This window comes from Lepus europaeus, chromosome 19 (genome assembly GCF_033115175.1).
Source record: "Lepus europaeus isolate LE1 chromosome 19, mLepTim1.pri, whole genome shotgun sequence".
NCBI lineage: Eukaryota > Metazoa > Chordata > Mammalia > Lagomorpha > Leporidae > Lepus > Lepus europaeus.
In genome coordinates, this window is record NC_084845.1 from 3646266 (window position 1) to 3662199 (window position 15934).

The 15934-nt window shown below is 66.2% G+C and overlaps 2 protein-coding genes across 3 annotated transcripts; one reads left to right on the top strand and one right to left on the bottom strand.

Annotated features, from left to right (window-relative positions):
• Positions 1-570: 570 nt before the first annotated feature.
• On the bottom strand, positions 571-4881 carry TSEN34 (tRNA splicing endonuclease subunit 34). Its single transcript, XM_062177710.1, has 5 exons — positions 4710-4881; positions 3939-4185; positions 3661-3862; positions 3328-3585; positions 571-2037 (listed from the first exon to the last, which is right to left on the bottom strand). The coding sequence occupies exons 2-5, from the start codon at positions 4179-4181 to the stop codon at positions 1850-1852; spliced, it is 891 nt and encodes a 296-aa protein (XP_062033694.1). The 5' UTR covers positions 4182-4185; positions 4710-4881; the 3' UTR covers positions 571-1849.
• A 617-nt stretch (positions 4882-5498) lies between these two features.
• On the top strand, positions 5499-15861 carry MBOAT7 (membrane bound O-acyltransferase domain containing 7). Of its 2 annotated transcripts, XM_062177687.1 has the most exons (8): positions 5499-5695; positions 6279-6357; positions 6446-6575; positions 6960-7086; positions 8309-8468; positions 9947-10307; positions 11849-12025; positions 15053-15861. In XM_062177687.1, the coding sequence occupies exons 2-8, from the start codon at positions 6282-6284 to the stop codon at positions 15441-15443; spliced, it is 1422 nt and encodes a 473-aa protein (XP_062033671.1). In that variant the 5' UTR covers positions 5499-5695; positions 6279-6281; the 3' UTR covers positions 15444-15861. The 2 variants fall into 2 exon arrangements, with proteins under 2 accessions (XP_062033671.1, XP_062033672.1); XM_062177688.1 differs by lacking the exons at positions 5499-5695; positions 6279-6357; positions 6960-7086 and having other exon boundaries at positions 6462-6575.
• Positions 15862-15934: the final 73 nt, after the last annotated feature.

Below are 15934 nucleotides of genomic sequence, written 5' to 3' on the forward strand. Positions count from 1 at the left end.
GTGCCGGCCGGGCATGGGGACGGGGGCGGAGCAAGCGGGCAGGGCAGAAACGGCTGAGGTTGACCGTGGGGCCGGCGCCCTGGCGCAGCAGGTTAAGCCGCCACCTGTGATGCTGGCATACTGCATGGGCACCAGTTTGCGTCCCCGCAGCTCCACTTCCTGTCCAGCTCCCTGCTAATGCACCTGGCAAAGTGGCAGAAGATGACCCCAGTGCTGGGCCCCTGCACCCTTGTGGGAGACCTGGAAGGAGCTCCAGCCTGGCCCAGTCCCAGCCCTTGTGGCCATCTGGGGAGTGAACCAGCGGATGGGGGACCTCTCTTCTCTCTGTGCCTTTCAAATACATTAAAATAATCGTAATACAGCTGGACTGTGGTGGTGGTTGCACAGTCCTACCCTACAATCTACCAAACACCCTTAACTGTGTCCCGAAAACCTGTGAGTCTTTGTGGTAAACGAGTTTTCTTCAGAAAGTGTGCATTAGGAAAAATCGGGCATGGATTTCAGAATTATCTTGTACCAAAATGAACTTAGCTTTCAATTCCATTCTTCCACTAAGCTTTTTTTTTTTAAAGATTTTATTTATTTGAAAGACAGAGTTACAGAGAGAGGTAGAGAGAGAGAGAGGTCTTCCATCTGCTGGTTTACTCCCCAGATGGCCGCAACAGCCGGAGCTGGGCCGATCCCAAGCCAGGAGCCAGGAGCTTCTTCCAGGTCTCCCACAAGGGTGCAGGGGCCCAGCACTGGGGTCATCTTCTGCCACTTTCCCAGGTGCATTAGCAGGGAGCTGGACAGGAAGTGGAGCAGCTGGGACTCAGACTAGTGCCCATGCAGTATGCCGGCATCACAGGTGGCGGCTTTTAACCTGCTGTGCCACGGCGCCGGACTTGGGTCATCTTCTGCTGCTTTCCCAGGCCACAGCAGAGAGCTGGATCAGAAGTGGAGCAGCTGGGTCTCGAACCGGCGCCCATATGGGATGCCGGTGCTTCAGGCCAGTGCTTTAACCCACTGCACCACAGCGCCAGCCCTCCACGAAGCTTTGAAATACCTCACATACATGTTTTAGTTTTTATCAAAATTGTAGACCAGAACATGTTTAATAAACCTAAAACAGACATGGAGGCGTGGGTGTGTGGTGTGAGTTAGAATGCCGTGGCCCCTGTTGGAGCACTGGGTGTGAGTCCTGGCCACACTTCTGACCCCAGCTCCCTGGGAGGCTGCACAGGTCCCTGCCACTCCTATGGGAGACCCAGATGGAGTTGCCTGCTCCTGGCTTTGGTCTGGCCTGGCCTTGGCCATTGTGGGAGTGAACCAGTGGATGGGAGATGTCTCTCTCAGAAAGGAGATAAACATTTAAATACATGTGTAAGTAAACAACATCAAAACAGTTCTGAAGCACCACCCAGGACACGGAAACACATTCCAGAAGCCCCCACTGACGTCCCCCAAATTCTGACCCCTGAACTCGCAGCGGCTGCACAGTGTTCTCTGTACAACCTCTGCGGAGCGAGGGGACCGGGCAGGGCACCCGGCCTCCCCACGCCGTCTCCACAGCTGTCCCCGCGGACGGAAGCACACACACGTCACCTCCCAGGACTGTAGCCACAAACTCAGGGTTAGTCCACAAGTTTATTGAGACCTCTGGGACCGAGGCCCTGCAGGAACAGATGAACACGCCGGTCCCATCTCAGAAGCCCACAGTCTGGGAACCGGTAACCACGACACCAGCACAGCCGCCCAGAGCTCGCGGCGGGGAGCCCCGAAGGATGCAGAGTCCAGCGGGGCCGGGGCGCTCACTGCAGGCTGGCCCGCTGCAGGGAGGTGTAGACCACCTTGCCGCTGGGCCGGGCGCTCACTGCAGGCAGGCCCACTGCAGGGAGGTGTAGACCACCTTGCCGCCGGGCTGCGGGGAGCAGAGCAGCACGGTCTTTCTCACGCTGGTTCCCAGGCGGCCGGCAGAGACCAGGTCCTGCAGGGGGATGGGGTCGTCGGGGGCCCAGCACTGGGCGATGTAGTGCGCGTGGAAACGGAGCGGGTCGCCTGAGGGAGAGAGGCAGGTGGGCGCCGGGCACCGACACGGCCCCGGCTACTGTACTTGCACAGGGGACGATCAATCATCCTTCCTCGTTGCTATCCGACGCAAACAACCAAATGTGGAGTGGACGGCCTCCCAGCCCCTGCCCGGGAACCGCCGGTGACGCTGCCGTGGTCTGACCAGGACGTGGCCCCCCAAACTCACGCAGAGCCCCACAGCCCTGGGCAGGGCTAATGTGGACTGATAGGGTGCGGTGGAGCCTGCTCCGGCTCTGGTATCTGGAGGGGGGCCTCAGGCAGCCCCGGGACGGCACCACGCTGGCACTGTCAGCAGAGAGCCCCTGGCCGGCAGGGAAGGGCACCCCCCCATCTCTGCTGCTCGGCTCCCAGTGCCGGTGCCTACATCAACCTCTGATAGCTATTGCTGTTTTCTGACTGCTAACTTAGTAATCATCACTTTGGCTGTTTTCCAACTTTTCTGAAGATTTAGTCATTTATTTGAAAGATTTACAGAGAAGGAGAGACAGGTGTTTCATCTGCTGGTTTACTCCCCAGGTGGCTGGGCCAGGCCAAAGCCAGAACCTAGGAGCTTCCTCCAGTTCTCTCACTTGGGTGCAGGGGCTCAAGCACTTGGCCATCTTCCCCCGCTTTCCCAGGTGCATTAGCAGGGAGCTGGATCGGAAGTGGAGCAGCCGGGACTCGAACCAGCACCCACATGGGAGGCTGGCGCCACAGGCGGTGGCTTTACCCACAAGGCCGCATTGCTGGCCCTGTGTCTCCCGATTTCTAAATACCGTGGATAATCTTGCAGGGAGCATTCCTGTGCAGCTGTCTACAGATTTCCAAGTGAGCCTTGTGGGTCACAGGAAACATCTCATAGAAGCTACCAAACCACCTCCTGAGTGAACCTGGGGGCCCCCAAGTGGTTCCTGTCCTTCCAAGAGTTTCAAAAGTCGAAACGATGTGAGGCAAACAGAAATCCCAGCATCCCAGCTGGAGTCCCGGCTACTCTGTTCGGACCCAGCTCCCTGCTGATGCGCCTGGGAAGGCAGTGGACGATGGCCCAGTCCCTGGATCCCTGCCAGCCATGTGGGAGGCCCGGGTACCCCACGGAGTTCCCGGCCCGGCCCAGCCCCGGCTCCTGATGCCATCTGGGGAATGAACCAATGGATGCATGATCCCTGTATTGCTCTGTCTTTAGAAGAAGCCAAAAAAAAAAAAAAAAAAAAGGAAAAAGGCAGACTACCCCGGGACCCTAAGGACGGTGCAGCGGCCAGGGTCCCAGCCCAGACTCACCTGGGTAGACCAGGAAGTCGCCGCCGAACTTGCCCGCGGCGCTGAGGAAGAAGCCGCGCTCCCACAGGTCCCTGTAGATGCTGTAGCGCAGCTCGTGGGCAGGCCGGCCGGCGTGCGGCCAGTCCTCGGACTGCACGCGCCAGTCCAGCGGCCTGGCCTTGACAGGTCGCGGCCTGGCGGTGGCCAGCTGCACGAGCAGAGCGGACCTGGGCAAGGGGGCCGGCCCGCTGGAAGGCCCTGGCTGGGAAGACGAGGGGGCTGGGGCAGGGGGATGAGGTTAAGCTCGGTCGCCGGCCCCCACGCTGCGCTCCCCGTGGTCAGGCCCGCGCTCACCTGCCTCGTCCTGCCCCCCGGAAGCCTGGCCCTCCTGGGCCTGCCCTGCGGCCGCCTCCTGCTCCAGCTTCTGCTTCTTGGCGGCCTGGCCCTCCGCGATCTTCTCCAGCAGCTCCTGACGCCGGGCCTCCCGGGCCTCCCCGGCCAAGGCGCTCTGCTCCTGGAAGCTCTGCTCTTGTTGGCGCTTGAAGGATGCCAGAGCCTGCGGAGCGCACTCAGCTGCAGCCCCGCGCCCAGCGTGCAGCCCGACCCCGAGGTCCCGGGCTGCGGCCCCTTACCAGGCCGTGCTGGCGGGGGTCCGGGCGCGGGGCGCTGACCAGGGTCACGGCGCCGATCTCGGCCAGCAGCCGCGCCTCTTCGGGCATCAGCAGCAGCGGGAGGCCCAGGCGCGAGTTCTGGCGGGGCCCGCGGGGCAGGGCGCCCACCGTGCGGCCCCCCACGCCCAGGCGCTCGCGCAGCGCTTGCACCGCCTCGGCCCCCCACACCAGGGAGCGCCCGTTCGCCACCTCCACCACCAGCATCCTCCTGCGGGAGCCGAAGGCGAGGGGTCACTCACACCGCGCGGCGCCGCCGGCCGCCCGGAGCCCCGCCCCGGCCCCGGAGCCGCCCGCGGGCCTCGGAGGGGCGGGACCTGGCCGCAGCGCAGGCTCCGCACCCGGCGGTCGGCGCCTCGCTCGGAGCCCCCGCCGCAGGACGCGCCGCCGCGCCTTCGCGCCACAGACAGACACCGACGCAGGCGCGGCGCCACGCCCCCTCCGGGGCGGCCACCTTTGGCACCGCCCCCTGCCTGCCGGAGCGCCGCCGAGGCCACGCCCCTCCCGGAAGCCCGAGCTCGGCCCCTCCCCTGGAGCCGCCGAGGTTCGGCTCTCGGTGCTCGAAGCCCCGCCCCCTCCCGAGCGCAGGGCGCTCAGCGTTCGGGAGTTCTCGGGACCTGTCGCTCCAGCAGCCTGGGCCCGCCCCCCGCCGCACTGCCGGGTCGGGGAGTGCCCGCCCCACGGCCGAACCCCTAAGCCAGAGGCCCCGCCCCCGCGCGGGCGGGGTCAGCCCACTTGCGAGCTGTCCGTCCGCGTCCTTGCTTCCCCTCAGAGTGTCCCGCCGTCCTGCGGTAGAAGCAGCTGGTCCCCTGGTAAACACCGAGTCCCGACCGAGGTGGAGCCGCCCCCTACGCAGCGCGCCTCGCGCGGCTTCCTCCACCCGCCCATGGCGACCCCCCGCGTCAGACTCGTCATCCCGCCACCTCAGCGAGGCGGGAGGCTGGGACCGCCCCGCCCCGGACCCCTCGGCCCCGCCCAGCCGCAGCCCTCCCTCGGCTCCCCGGTTCTACCCCGTTCCCGCCCCCGGCGCACGCGGCCCTCAGAGCGCCGCCCCCCGTGAAAACGAGGTTGGACGCTCAGTCGCAAACCCGGGGCACTTGCACCCGTCTACCTCCGAAGGGAGCCGAAGCTCGTGGCCCCGCCTACATCCGGCCGAGCTGACGACCCCGCCCACGTCCGAACCCCGATTAGCGCACTCGGCTACCTCCGAAGTGAGCCGAAGCTCGTGACCCCGCCTACTACCGTCCGAGCTGGTGACCCCGCCCACACCCGAACAGCGATTGGCGTACTCGGCTATCTCCGAAGTGAGCCGAAGCTTGTGGCCCCGCCTCAAAGCGGTGAGCTCAGTCCTCCGACGCGGACCGAGGGAACCCGAAGCGAGGCTCCGCCTCCTTCCGAGCGCCGAGCTCCAGACCCCGCCTCCTTCCCGGGCTCGTCCCCTCCTCCCGCGGAGCCCGAAGCCCCGCCCCCTCACGTACTCGCGGCCCGCGGGCCGCGCTCGGCAGATGCGGACCCGGGTGCCCCGCGGACTCGCCCTGCGCGTGCCTGCCTAGCCCTGTCCCCGGCGGTGGCGGTGCCCCCGGCTCCACGCAGCGCAGCCCGGCGAGCCCCTCGAAAGCGCAGGCGGCGCGGGGGCGTGCTGGGCGGGGGAGGCGTGGTCCGAGCCGCGCAGGCTGCGGGCTGGGACCGCTCGGCCGCTTCCTACCCGGAGGGCGGCTCAGGTGGGCCGAGTGGAGCCGGCGCCGAGGCCGGGTCGCACGGTGTAGGGGTGGCTGCGGTGCGGGGGGGGCTCGCGTGGCGTAACCGCCTGTGGCTTGGCCGGGGACGGGATCGGGCCCGCCCTGGGGCGGCGGAGGGCGCCCGAGACGCCCGGGCCTGGGTCCACCCCCGGGGCCTGGATGGGAGAGAGGCCGCAGCTCGGAGAGAGGCGGCGGCTGCAGGCCGGGGCTCCCGCGGGCGCCCTCCCGGGAGGGGGTCTCGGATACCTGGGTTCTCAGAGGGAGGGGCTGGGGTGGGAGGAGGGGGCTGGGCCCCGGGGCGTCAGAGGAGAGGCCCGGGTGGGGGCAGCTGTTCCTGGTGTCTTGCTGTCTGGGTCCCTGGGCGGCGAGGGGCTGGCTCCTGGGTTGCCGAAGGAGGGGAGGGGACGCTGGATGCCTCTGTCGAAAGAGGAGGGGCTGCAGGCGCGGACTCCTGGGCTCTCCCAGGACCGGAGCTGCTTCTCGGGCTCCGGAGTCTTCCTAGGAGGAGGGGTGACGGGGCGCACTCCTGGGGTCGCCCTAGGGACGCCCGGCTGTCCCTTCCCAGACCATGTCGCCGGAGGAGTGGACGTATCTGGTGGTTCTTCTTATCTCCATCCCCATCGGCTTCCTCTTTAAGAAAGCTGGTGAGTCAGGTTCCCGTCCAGTGGGCAGGCCGGGGAGGGGCGCCCCCGGGAGGGGCCCGGCTCAGCTGTGCTGTCGCTTCTCCCACAGGCCCCGGGGTGAAGCGATGGGGGGCGGCCGCCGTGGGCCTGGGGCTCACCCTGTTCACCTGCGGCCCCCACACCCTGCATTCTCTGGTCACCATCCTCGGGACCTGGGCCCTCATTCAGGCTCAGCCCTGGTGAGCACGGGGGAGGGGGAGAGGCGGGGAGCCGGGTGGGAAAGGCGAGCAAGCAGCCTGTGTCCCGGCGGGGCCCTGTCAGCCTTTGCCGGGGTCATGCTGGCTTCTCTCTGTCGGCCCCTGCGGTCTGCTGGCCCTGCCACCATGCGCGGAGGGAGCTGGGGGTCTTGGCCACAAAGAAACGGCGGGGAATGTGTGTTTCCGAGTGGCTGCGTGGCTCCTGTCCGAGCCGGCCCAGTCCTGTGCATCCCCTCCCTACCTCCCACCCTTCCCTCTCCTCACCCCCCCACCCCACTTTCTGTTGCTGAACAGGGAGGGTTTGTGGGCAGACCTGGGGGCGGGGAGGTCCCTGCGCCACAAACCGGCCTCCTGCCTCTGCCCCAGCTCCTGTCACGCCCTGGCCCTGGCCTGGACCTTCTCCTATCTCCTGTTCTTCCGAGCCCTCAGCCTGCTGGGCCTGCCCACTCCCACGCCCTTCACCAATGCCGTGCAGCTGCTACTGACGCTTAAGGTCAGACCAGGGCTCGCTGCTCCCCTGCGTGCAGCCCCACGGGGGGGGGGGGTACCTCCCACACCGCCCGCGGGTAGGATTGCACCTGTCCCGCAGCCCTGGGCCAGGGTTCACCTCTCCCTCACTCTCTGGGTAAGGAGCGGCCCAGCCGTAGGTGTCCTTTGGCACCTGTTAGTACCCGAGGCCTAGCTGGGTGCTCTCTCTCTGAGTCTGGACCAAGTCGTTTTGCAAAGAAGGAAAACCAGCTCTGGAGAGAAGGGACTTGGCCGGGAGCACACGGCTGGCAGGGCCGGGTCTGGCTCTCTCACGCGTGGGAAGACAGGTAAAAGGCCTCGGCCGTGTGGGAGTCAGGAGCCGGGCGCCCTCCGTGGGAGGCGCTGAGCTCAGAGGAGACTTGGAAGGAGAGCAGCTCAGGGTGGACAGGGCCCGGCGTGTGTGGGAGGCCAGCAGCTGAGCTCTGCACCCCGTGCCAGCCCCCAGTCGACCTCGTGCGGAGAACACGGGGACAGGCAGCCGGGCGTAGGTGCCTCGGGAAGGGGCCTTGTAGTTGGTTGCCCGGGTGGTGCGGTGACAGTTTTACTGTCCGAACATCTCCACTGTGGGTGCTGAGGGCAGAATGATGTGCAACAGGACAGGGTGGGGTGAGGGGCTGAGGGCCGAGACGGGCAGGCGTGGGCGCTGGGCAGCCGCTGCCAAGCCTGGGCCCTGGGGGCTGAGAGCAGAGGCCAACCCAGGATCTGGACACAGGAAGCCTCGTCCGGCCCGTCCCCTGAGGCCCGTGCCAAGGCCGACTTGCCAGCTCTCTGGGGAATAAGACTCCTGCCACTGCAGGGATGCCAGCACAGCACCTGCGTAGGGAGTGGGCGGAGGAGCGCGCTCCGCCGTGGGTGTGTTCAGTTTGAGGGCTGGCGTTGGGGCAGAGGTCCAGGCTGCAGGCTGAGTGGGCATGGGCCTGCAGACCAGACCTAAAGCTACAGGGTTACCTGGGAGCCAGCAAGGCAGGACGTAGAGAAAGGAGAGAGGAAGGCCCAGGACTGAGCCCCAGGGAGCGAGCACACCCCCCCCCCCCGGCAGTGAGACATGGCTCACAGCTGACCCTGGGGTGGGAGCTTGGCCCCTGCTGCATACTCCCGGCACCCCTCGGCTGCTCGAGGGTGGCTTCTGGGAGATGGGCGCGAGGCTGGGTCTCGGGCCTGACCAGTTCTGCCCGCCCCGCGCCCAGCTGGTGAGCCTGGCGAGTGAGGTCCAGGACCTGCACCTAGCGCAGAGGAAGGAGATGGCCTCTGGCTTCAGCAAGGGGCCCCCCCTGGGGCTGCTGCCCGACGTGCCGTCCCTCATGGAGACGTTCAGCTACAGCTACTGCTACGTGGGGATCATGACTGGTGAGTGAGCCGCCCCCAGCACCTGCTGCCCCATCCGCCCCCAGCTGTTGCCCGTCCTGCGCTCGCGGCTGCTCCTGACCGTCCCGGGATCAGAGCCCGTCCAGGCTGGACGCCGGCTGTTCTCTGCCCACATGAGTCTTCGTGGCTTAGTGGGAGCAAACAGGAGAGGACAGAGCTGTGTGACCCCAGGGGACAGATGCAGCTGTTTGAGACAGAGAGCCCACTCCTATCCACCAGTTCATGCCCCGAATGCCAGCAACAGCCAAGGCTAGACCGGGCAAAGCTGGGAGCCGGGAGCTCCATCCGGGTCTCCCACATGGGTGGCGGGGACCCAAGTACTTGAGCCATCAGCTGCTGCCTCCCAGGGGGCTCACAGGCAGGAGCTGGCTTCTGAGTTGGAGCTGGGCCTGTTGTGGACATCTCTGATTAATGGAATAGTGGGGGCCGGCGCCATGACTCGCTTGGTTAATTCTCCGCCTGCGGCGCCAGCATCCCATATGGGCGCCGGGTTCTAGTCCCGGCTGCTCCTCTTCCAGTCCAGCTCTCTACTGTGGCCCGGGAGGGCAGTGGAGGATGGCCCAGGTCCTTGGGCCCTGCACCCGCATGGGAGACCAGGAGGAAGCACCTGGCTCCTGGCTTCGGATTGGCGCAGTGCCGGCCGTAGCGGCCATTTGGGGGGTGAACTAATGGAAGGAAGACCTTTCTGTCTGTCTGTCTCTCACTGTCTATAACTCCACCTGTCAAAAAAAAAAAAAAGAATAGTGCCCAGGTGGTCTTCTATGCACAGAGGCGTGCACCCCTGCTGCTGCTGGGGCCAGGCCACCCTCCTGTCTATCCCATTTCTCACTGTGGCCACTCCTCTGCCACCCACGCCTGCCCAGCCGGCCAGCGGGTGCTGGTGAACAGAGGGCAAACCTGCGGGGCCCACAGGTGCACCCGGAGCAGATCCCGCCCTGGTCGTGGGCGCCCACCCTGCCCCCTCCGGTCTCACCTCTACTCTGGAGTGCGGCTGTGCTTCTGTTCTCGCCGTGTCCCTGGGTCTTGTCTGACTGTCCCTTCACTCTCAGCGTGGTGGTTGTCGCTTTTGAAGACTGTTATTTGAAAGCGATACAGAGAGAGAGCTTCCATCCACTGGTTCACTCCCCAGCGGCCACAGCAGCCAGGGCTGGGCCAGGCTGAAGCCAGGAGCTTCCCCGGGGTCTCCTAGATGGGTGCAGGGGCACTGGGGCCATCTGCTGCTGCTTTCCCAAGGGGACCAACGGCTCGGAAGTGGAGCAGCCAGGACAAGAACCGGCGCCCCTTTGGGATGCTGGTGCCGCGGGTGGAGGCTTAGCCGCTACGCCATGGCGCTCTCAGGGTTTTGTCCCTGCTCCTCGTTAATTCGCAGCCTGAGCCCCTTGTCCTCCCTCCCCCGCGCGCGCGCACCGGCCAGGCTGGCGTCCAACCTCGGCTGACCTGGGCCCCGTCCGCCCCCACAGGCCCGTTCTTCCGCTACCGCACCTACCTGGACTGGGTGGAGCAGCCCTTCCCCGGCGCCGTGCCCAGCCTGCGGCCCCTGCTGCGCCGCGCCTGGCCGGCCCCGCTCTTCGGCCTGCTCTTCCTGCTGTCCTCGCACCTCTTCCCGCTGGAGGCCGTGCGCGAGGACGCCTTCTACGCCCGCCCGCTGCCCGCCCGCCTCTTCTACATGATCCCCGTCTTCTTCGCCTTCCGCATGCGCTTCTACGTGGCCTGGATCGCCGCCGAGTGCGGCTGTATTGCCGCCGGCTTCGGGGCCTACCCCGTGGCCGCCAAAGCCCGGGCCGGGGGCGGCCCCACCCTCCAATGCCCACCCCCCAGCAGGTCAGGCGGCGGGAGGGAGGTGTCCCACGACCCGGCAGGCCCCACCGTCAAGGGCTGGCCCTGCCCCTAGCAGGGAGGAGAGCGGGGAGCAGGGGCACGGCCACCAGCCGTGGCCGTGGCTAGTGGTTAGCGAGCGGGTCCCCGGCAGGCCCGGCCTGCCCTCCCCAGTCTGCAGGGAAGCCGCTCCTGGTACCTGTGTGCTGCCCCCTGCTGCTAGCTCCTCACCCCTGCCTCTGGTGACCCGCCCACCTCCCCAGGAAGCCCAGGATGGGGTCTCTTAGCAACCACGCATGCCCCCGGTTGCCGCGGCAATGTCGCCCCGGAGCCCGGTCATTCCTGGCGGCTGGGGACACCACCTCTGGTAGTGATGGGTCACCCGCTGTCACCAGCCCCCCAGTTGCTAGGGAAGTGGGGTCCCCCAGCAGCGGTTGCCCCCTTTGCCGCAAATCTGGCTCTTTGCGGCTGCTGAGAAGATACCCGGCCCATGAGACGTCATCGCGTGGCAGCCCTGAGCTGCCCACTGCTCCTGAGCACGTAGCACCTGGGCTGTGCCAGCCTCGCCTTGCCACCAAGGCCCAGCGGCTAGGGAGGTCCCGGAGCTGGTGGCTGGGCGCCGAGGCAGCCAGGAGCTGACTGGCCCCTGTGCCCAGACTCCGTGGTCCGCCAGCCCCAGGGCAGAGCCCGGAGCTGGGGAGCAGCCCTTGGGTGCCCGTTGTGACCTCGCTCCTTGCCAGGGTTTGCATTTCCCGAGAGTCCCAAGCTGACGCTGGCTTGTGCAGTACCGGCACCCCTGCCCTGGTAACCTGGGCTGACCCTTGTGGAAAAGCTTTTCCCAAGCATCCTATTTTTTTTTTTAACATTTTTTAAACATTTACTTATTTATTTATTTGAGAGGTAGAGTTATAGACAGAGAGGGGGAGAGAGAAAGGTCTTCCTTCCATTGGTTCACTCCCCAAATGGCTGCAACGGCTGGAGCTGTGCCAATTCGAAGCCAGAAGCTGGGAGCTTCTTCCCGGTCTCCCGCACGGGTGCAGGGGCCCGAGGACTTGGGCCATCTTCCACTGCTTTCCCAGGCCATAGCAGAGAGCTGGATCGGAAGAGGGGCAGCCGGGACTAGAACCGGCGCCCATATGAGATGCCGGGGCCACAGGTGGAGGATTAGCCTACTGCGCCACGGCTCCAGCCCCTCAGACATCCTAGTCTTTGTTGCTAAGGAATGCCTTTTCCTTAGCAACAGAGGCCACTAGACATCATCCCAGGCCTGGAGCATCTCCTTAGTACCGCCACCCGCCCCTGTTGGAGATGATGCTTCCCTAGCAACCGCCCTCTGCAGCAACCAGGGCTCCCCGAGGCCTCTGAGTAGGCGACGCCTGGTTGCTAAAGGGCTTGTGGCTTAGGAGCCACGCCCCCAGAGGTGGACCCTTGTCTGAACTGCTGCCTGGCCAGACCCCCCTCGGTAGCATCCCGGGCTGGGACAGTAGCGGTGGGGGAGGGGCCTGGCTGAGCGGCATGTCTGTCCCCACCCCCACCCCACCCCCCAGTCCGGAGAAGGCGGCCTCCCTGGAGTATGACTATGAGACCATCCGCAACATCGACTGCTACAGCACGGACTTCTGCGTGCGGGTGCGGGACGGCATGCGGTACTGGAACATGACGGTGCAGTGGTGGCTGGCCCAGTACATCTACAAGAGCGCACCTGCCCGCTCCTACGTCCTGAGGTGCGTCAGCCCCGCCCGGGCGTGGGAACGGCGGGGAACTGCGTTTCCCAGCAGCCCTCGGGGCGGCGTGCGGCGTCCCTGGCTGGGCCCCTGCTTCCAAGGCTCATGGGAGTTGTAGTTTCCAGAGCTGACACCGCAGTAGCTGCCTCTGTGTGACGGCCCTGGTTCCACGGAGCAGTGTGCTTTGCACATAGAGAGCTGGATGGGAAGTGGAGCAGCTGGGACTCAAACCCACACCCATAAGAGATGCCGGGACTACCCGCTCCGCCACAGCACTGGCCCCCATTACCTTTTATTATTTTTGGTTCTTCGATTATTTTTGTTAATGATTTATGTATTTATTTGACAGAGTTAGAGGGAGAGACAGTGAGCTCTTGCATCTGCTGGTTCACTCCAGATGGCTGCAACAGCCAGGGCTGGCCAGGCTGATGCCAGGAGCCGGGAGCTCCCACCTGGGTGGCAGGGGCCCAGGCACTCGGGCCGTCCTCCCGTGCTTTTTCCAGGGACATCAACAGGGAGCTGGGTCGGAAAACAGAGCAGCAGGACTGGAACTGGCACCCATGGGGGATGCTGGCTTCTCGGGCAGCGGCTTTACCTGCTGTGCCACGGTGCCGTCCCCTCTTCTGGCTTCTTGCGTAGGAACTGTGCCCTTCACAGGTGTCAGAAGTGGGAACTCTGACCCGTGTGTGTGTGGGGGGAGAGCGAGGCTCAGAGGCCTGGTGACCTGCCAAGCGTCACTGCATGTCCAGGCCACCAGACGTGGTCAGGGCAGGCCCTGGCACCTTCTCGTGGTGAAATGGCTACGTTGGCAGCTCTGGGGCTGGGTGTACCTGGGCGTGTGGCCTGCACTGTGGTTCAGGCCTGGTGTGGGAAGTGGAGTAGAGGTGGGGAGGGGGCCAGTGTGCAGGGTTCTGGGAGGAGGAGCCCAGGCCTGGTGTGGGAAGTGGAGTAGAGGTAGGGAGGGGGCTGGTGTGCAGGGCTCTGGGAGAGGAGTCGGGGCCTGGTGTGGGAAGTGGAGTAGAGGTGGGGAGGGGGCCTGGGTGCAGGGCTCTGGGAGAGGAGTGGGGGCCTGGTGTGGGAAGTGGAGTAGAGGTGGGGAGGGGGCCTGGGTGCAGGGCTCTGGGAGAGGAGTCGGGGCCTGGTGTGGGAAGTGGAGTAGAGGTGGGGAGGGGGCCTGGGTGCAGGGCTCTGGGAGAGGAGTCAGCCTGGTGTGGGAAGTGGAGTAGAGGTGGGGAGGGGGCCTGGGTGCAGGGCTCTGGGAGGAGGAGCCCAGGCCTGGTGTGGGAAGTGGAGTAGAGGTGGGGAGGGGGCCGGGCCGGTGTGCAGGACTCTGGGAGGAGGAGTCAGGGCCTGGTGTGGGAAGTGGAGTAGAGGTGGGGAGGGGGCCAGGCCTGGTGTGGGAAGTGGAGTAGAGGTGGGGAGGGGGCCTGGGTGCAGGGCTCTGGGAGAGGAGTCAGCCTGGTGTGGGAAGTGGAGTAGAGGTGGGGAGGGGGCCTGGGTGCAGGGCTCTGGGAGGAGGAGCCCAGGCCTGGTGTGGGAGGTGGAGTAGAGGTGGGGAGGGGGCCGGTGTGCAGGGCTCTGGGAGGAGGAGCCCAGGCCTGGTGTGGGAAGTGGAGTAGAGGTGGGGAGGGGGCCTGGGTGCAGGGCTCTGGGAGAGGAGTCGGGGCCTGGTGTGGGAAGTGGAGTAGAGGTGGGGAGGGGGCCGGGCAGTGTGCAGGACTCTGAGAGGAGGAACCCAGGCCTGGTGTGGGAAGTGGAGTAGAGGTAGGGAGGGGGCTGGTGTGCAGGGCTCTGGGAGAGGAGTCAGCCTGGTGTGGGAAGTGGAGTAGAAGTAGGGAGGGGGCTGGTGTGCAGGGCTCTGGGAGAGGAGTCGGGGCCTGGTGTGGGAAGTGGAGTAGAGGTGGGGAGGGGGCTGGTGTGCAGGGCTCTGGGAGAGGAGTCGGGGCCTGGTGTGGGAAGTGGAGTAGAGGTGGGGAGGGGACTGGTGTGCAGGGCTCTGGGAGAGGAGTGGGGGCCTGGTGTGGGAAGTGGAGTAGAGGTGGGGAGGGGGCCTGGGTGCAGGGCTCTGGGAGAGGAGTCAGCCTGGTGTGGGAAGTGGAGTAGAGGTGGGGAGGGGACTGGTGTGCAGGGCTCTGGGAGAGGAGTCAGCCTGGTGTGGGAAGTGGAGTAGAGGTGGGGAGGGGGCCTGGGTGCAGGGCTCTGGGAGAGGAGTCAGCCTGGTGTGGGAAGTGGAGTAGAGGTGGGGAGGGGGCCAGGCCTGGTGTGGGAAGTGGAGTAGAGGTGGGGAGGGGGCCGGGCCAGTGTGCAGGGCTCTGAGAGGAGGGGCCGGGCCTGGTGCGGTCCTCAGCAGAGGAAAGGGAGCGGGCTCCAGGGTCAGGGGGATGTGGCTCTGAGAAGGGGCGGAGCCAGCCTCGAGATGACCCTGCAGGGGCCGCTGGGCTGCAGAGGGAGGCTTGGCTCTGGCCTCCCGAAGCTATCAGATTGCCTACTGGGGTTACGGGAGAGGCTGTGAGTTAGAGGATCCTGGCGGTCAGGGGAGGGCTGGTGTGAGAAGTGGACACCCGGTGGCAGCAGCTACAGGCGACACTGAGCCCTGGGCTGCACCAGCGGTCAAAGCAGGTGTTTAGGTCAACGGTGCGGCATCCCCAGAGGGCGACGGGCAGCGTAGATGGTGTCACCCTTCGTGGGTGGGTGGGTGGGTGTCACTGGGATCCTGTTGGTCGTGACCTCTGTGATTAGACTGTTTTTGTCTTCACAGCACTCGGGTCTGGGCGGGGTTGGGGGGAGAAGCTTAGGGGCTGCGGGCTGGAGGCGAGCTGGGGTGGCTTCCGTGTCCCCCACGGGAGACGGGCCAGAGCGCGCACGCGCAGGCTCCCAGTCGTCCCGGACCCTTGAAGGAAGAAGAGGCAGCTGGGGGTGACCTGCGACCCGGAGTCGGAGTCGGGGCAGAGGAGGGGCGGGGCCTGAGTCAGCCGGGGGGCGGGGCCTGCCTGGGGGCGGGGCGCTGACTCCCGGCCCGCCCCGCAGGAGCGCCTGGACCATGCTGCTGAGCGCCTACTGGCACGGCCTCCACCCTGGCTACTACCTGAGCTTCCTGACCGTGCCGCTGTGCCTGGCCGCCGAGAGCCGGCTGGAGTCGGCGCTGCGGGGGCGGCTGGGCCCCGGGGGCCAGCAGGCCTGGGACTGGGTGCACTGGTTCCTGAAGATGCGCGCCTACGACTACATGTGCATGGGCTTCGTGCTGCTGTCCATGGGCGACACGCTCCGCTACTGGGGCTCCGTCTACTACTGCATCCACGTCCTGGCCCTGGCCTGCCTGGCGCTGGGGCTGGCCCTGGGCGGGGGCAGCCCGGGCCGGCGGAAGGCAGCGCCTCCGCAGGCCGCCGACCCCACGCCGGCGAAGCTGCACGAGGAGTGAGCCGCGGGCCAGGTCGGCGCGGGAGTCCGGGAGTTCCGTGAGCCAGGCTGCCGTCTCGCCGGCCGGGAGAGCCTGGAGAGGATTCCCTGTCCTGCCGGCTGCCCTGCCTCCGAGCTACAAAGCTGGGGTGCCGCCCCTGGCGTCCAGCCCGCGGCAGCTGCACTTCCCCTGGGCGGACCCCTCCCTCGGGATGCGCGGCGTGGGGCGGGGAGTGGGAAGCCCTCTGGTGTCTTTCGCTCTACGTCTGTCTCGTCAAACCAGTGTTCACGCGTGGAGGGACCACCACCCCTCCCCCAGTCACGGCGGGGACGGCGGCCACGTGCCCTCGCGCGAGCCACTGTGAGGGCCCCCCTGTCCCCCCTCGGCCGGCCGGAACGTGTAAACCTTTCCCAATAAAGTGTTGCTCCGAGGCCCTCCCCTCCGTGTCCGTAGGCGTGTCCGTGGGCGTCTGTCCGGCTCAGGGCGCAGCCCGGACTTCGGTTCCCAGGAGC

Coding starts and splice junctions, on each gene's coding strand:
- TSEN34 (XM_062177710.1), bottom strand. CDS start 4,181: ATGCTGGTGGTGGAGGTGGCGAACGGGCGCTCCCTGGTGTGGGGGGCC. Junction 3,863..3,938: donor ACCCCCGCCAGCACGGCCTG/GTAAGGGGCCGC, acceptor TGCGCTCCGCAG/GCTCTGGCATCCTTCAAGCG. Junction 3,586..3,660: donor CGGGGGGCAGGACGAGGCAG/GTGAGCGCGGGC, acceptor CCCCTGCCCCAG/CCCCCTCGTCTTCCCAGCCA.
- MBOAT7 (XM_062177687.1), top strand. CDS start 6,282: ATGTCGCCGGAGGAGTGGACGTATCTGGTGGTTCTTCTTATCTCCATC. Junction 7,087..8,308: donor AGCTGCTACTGACGCTTAAG/GTCAGACCAGGG, acceptor CCCCGCGCCCAG/CTGGTGAGCCTGGCGAGTGA. Junction 10,308..11,848: donor CAATGCCCACCCCCCAGCAG/GTCAGGCGGCGG, acceptor CCCACCCCCCAG/TCCGGAGAAGGCGGCCTCCC.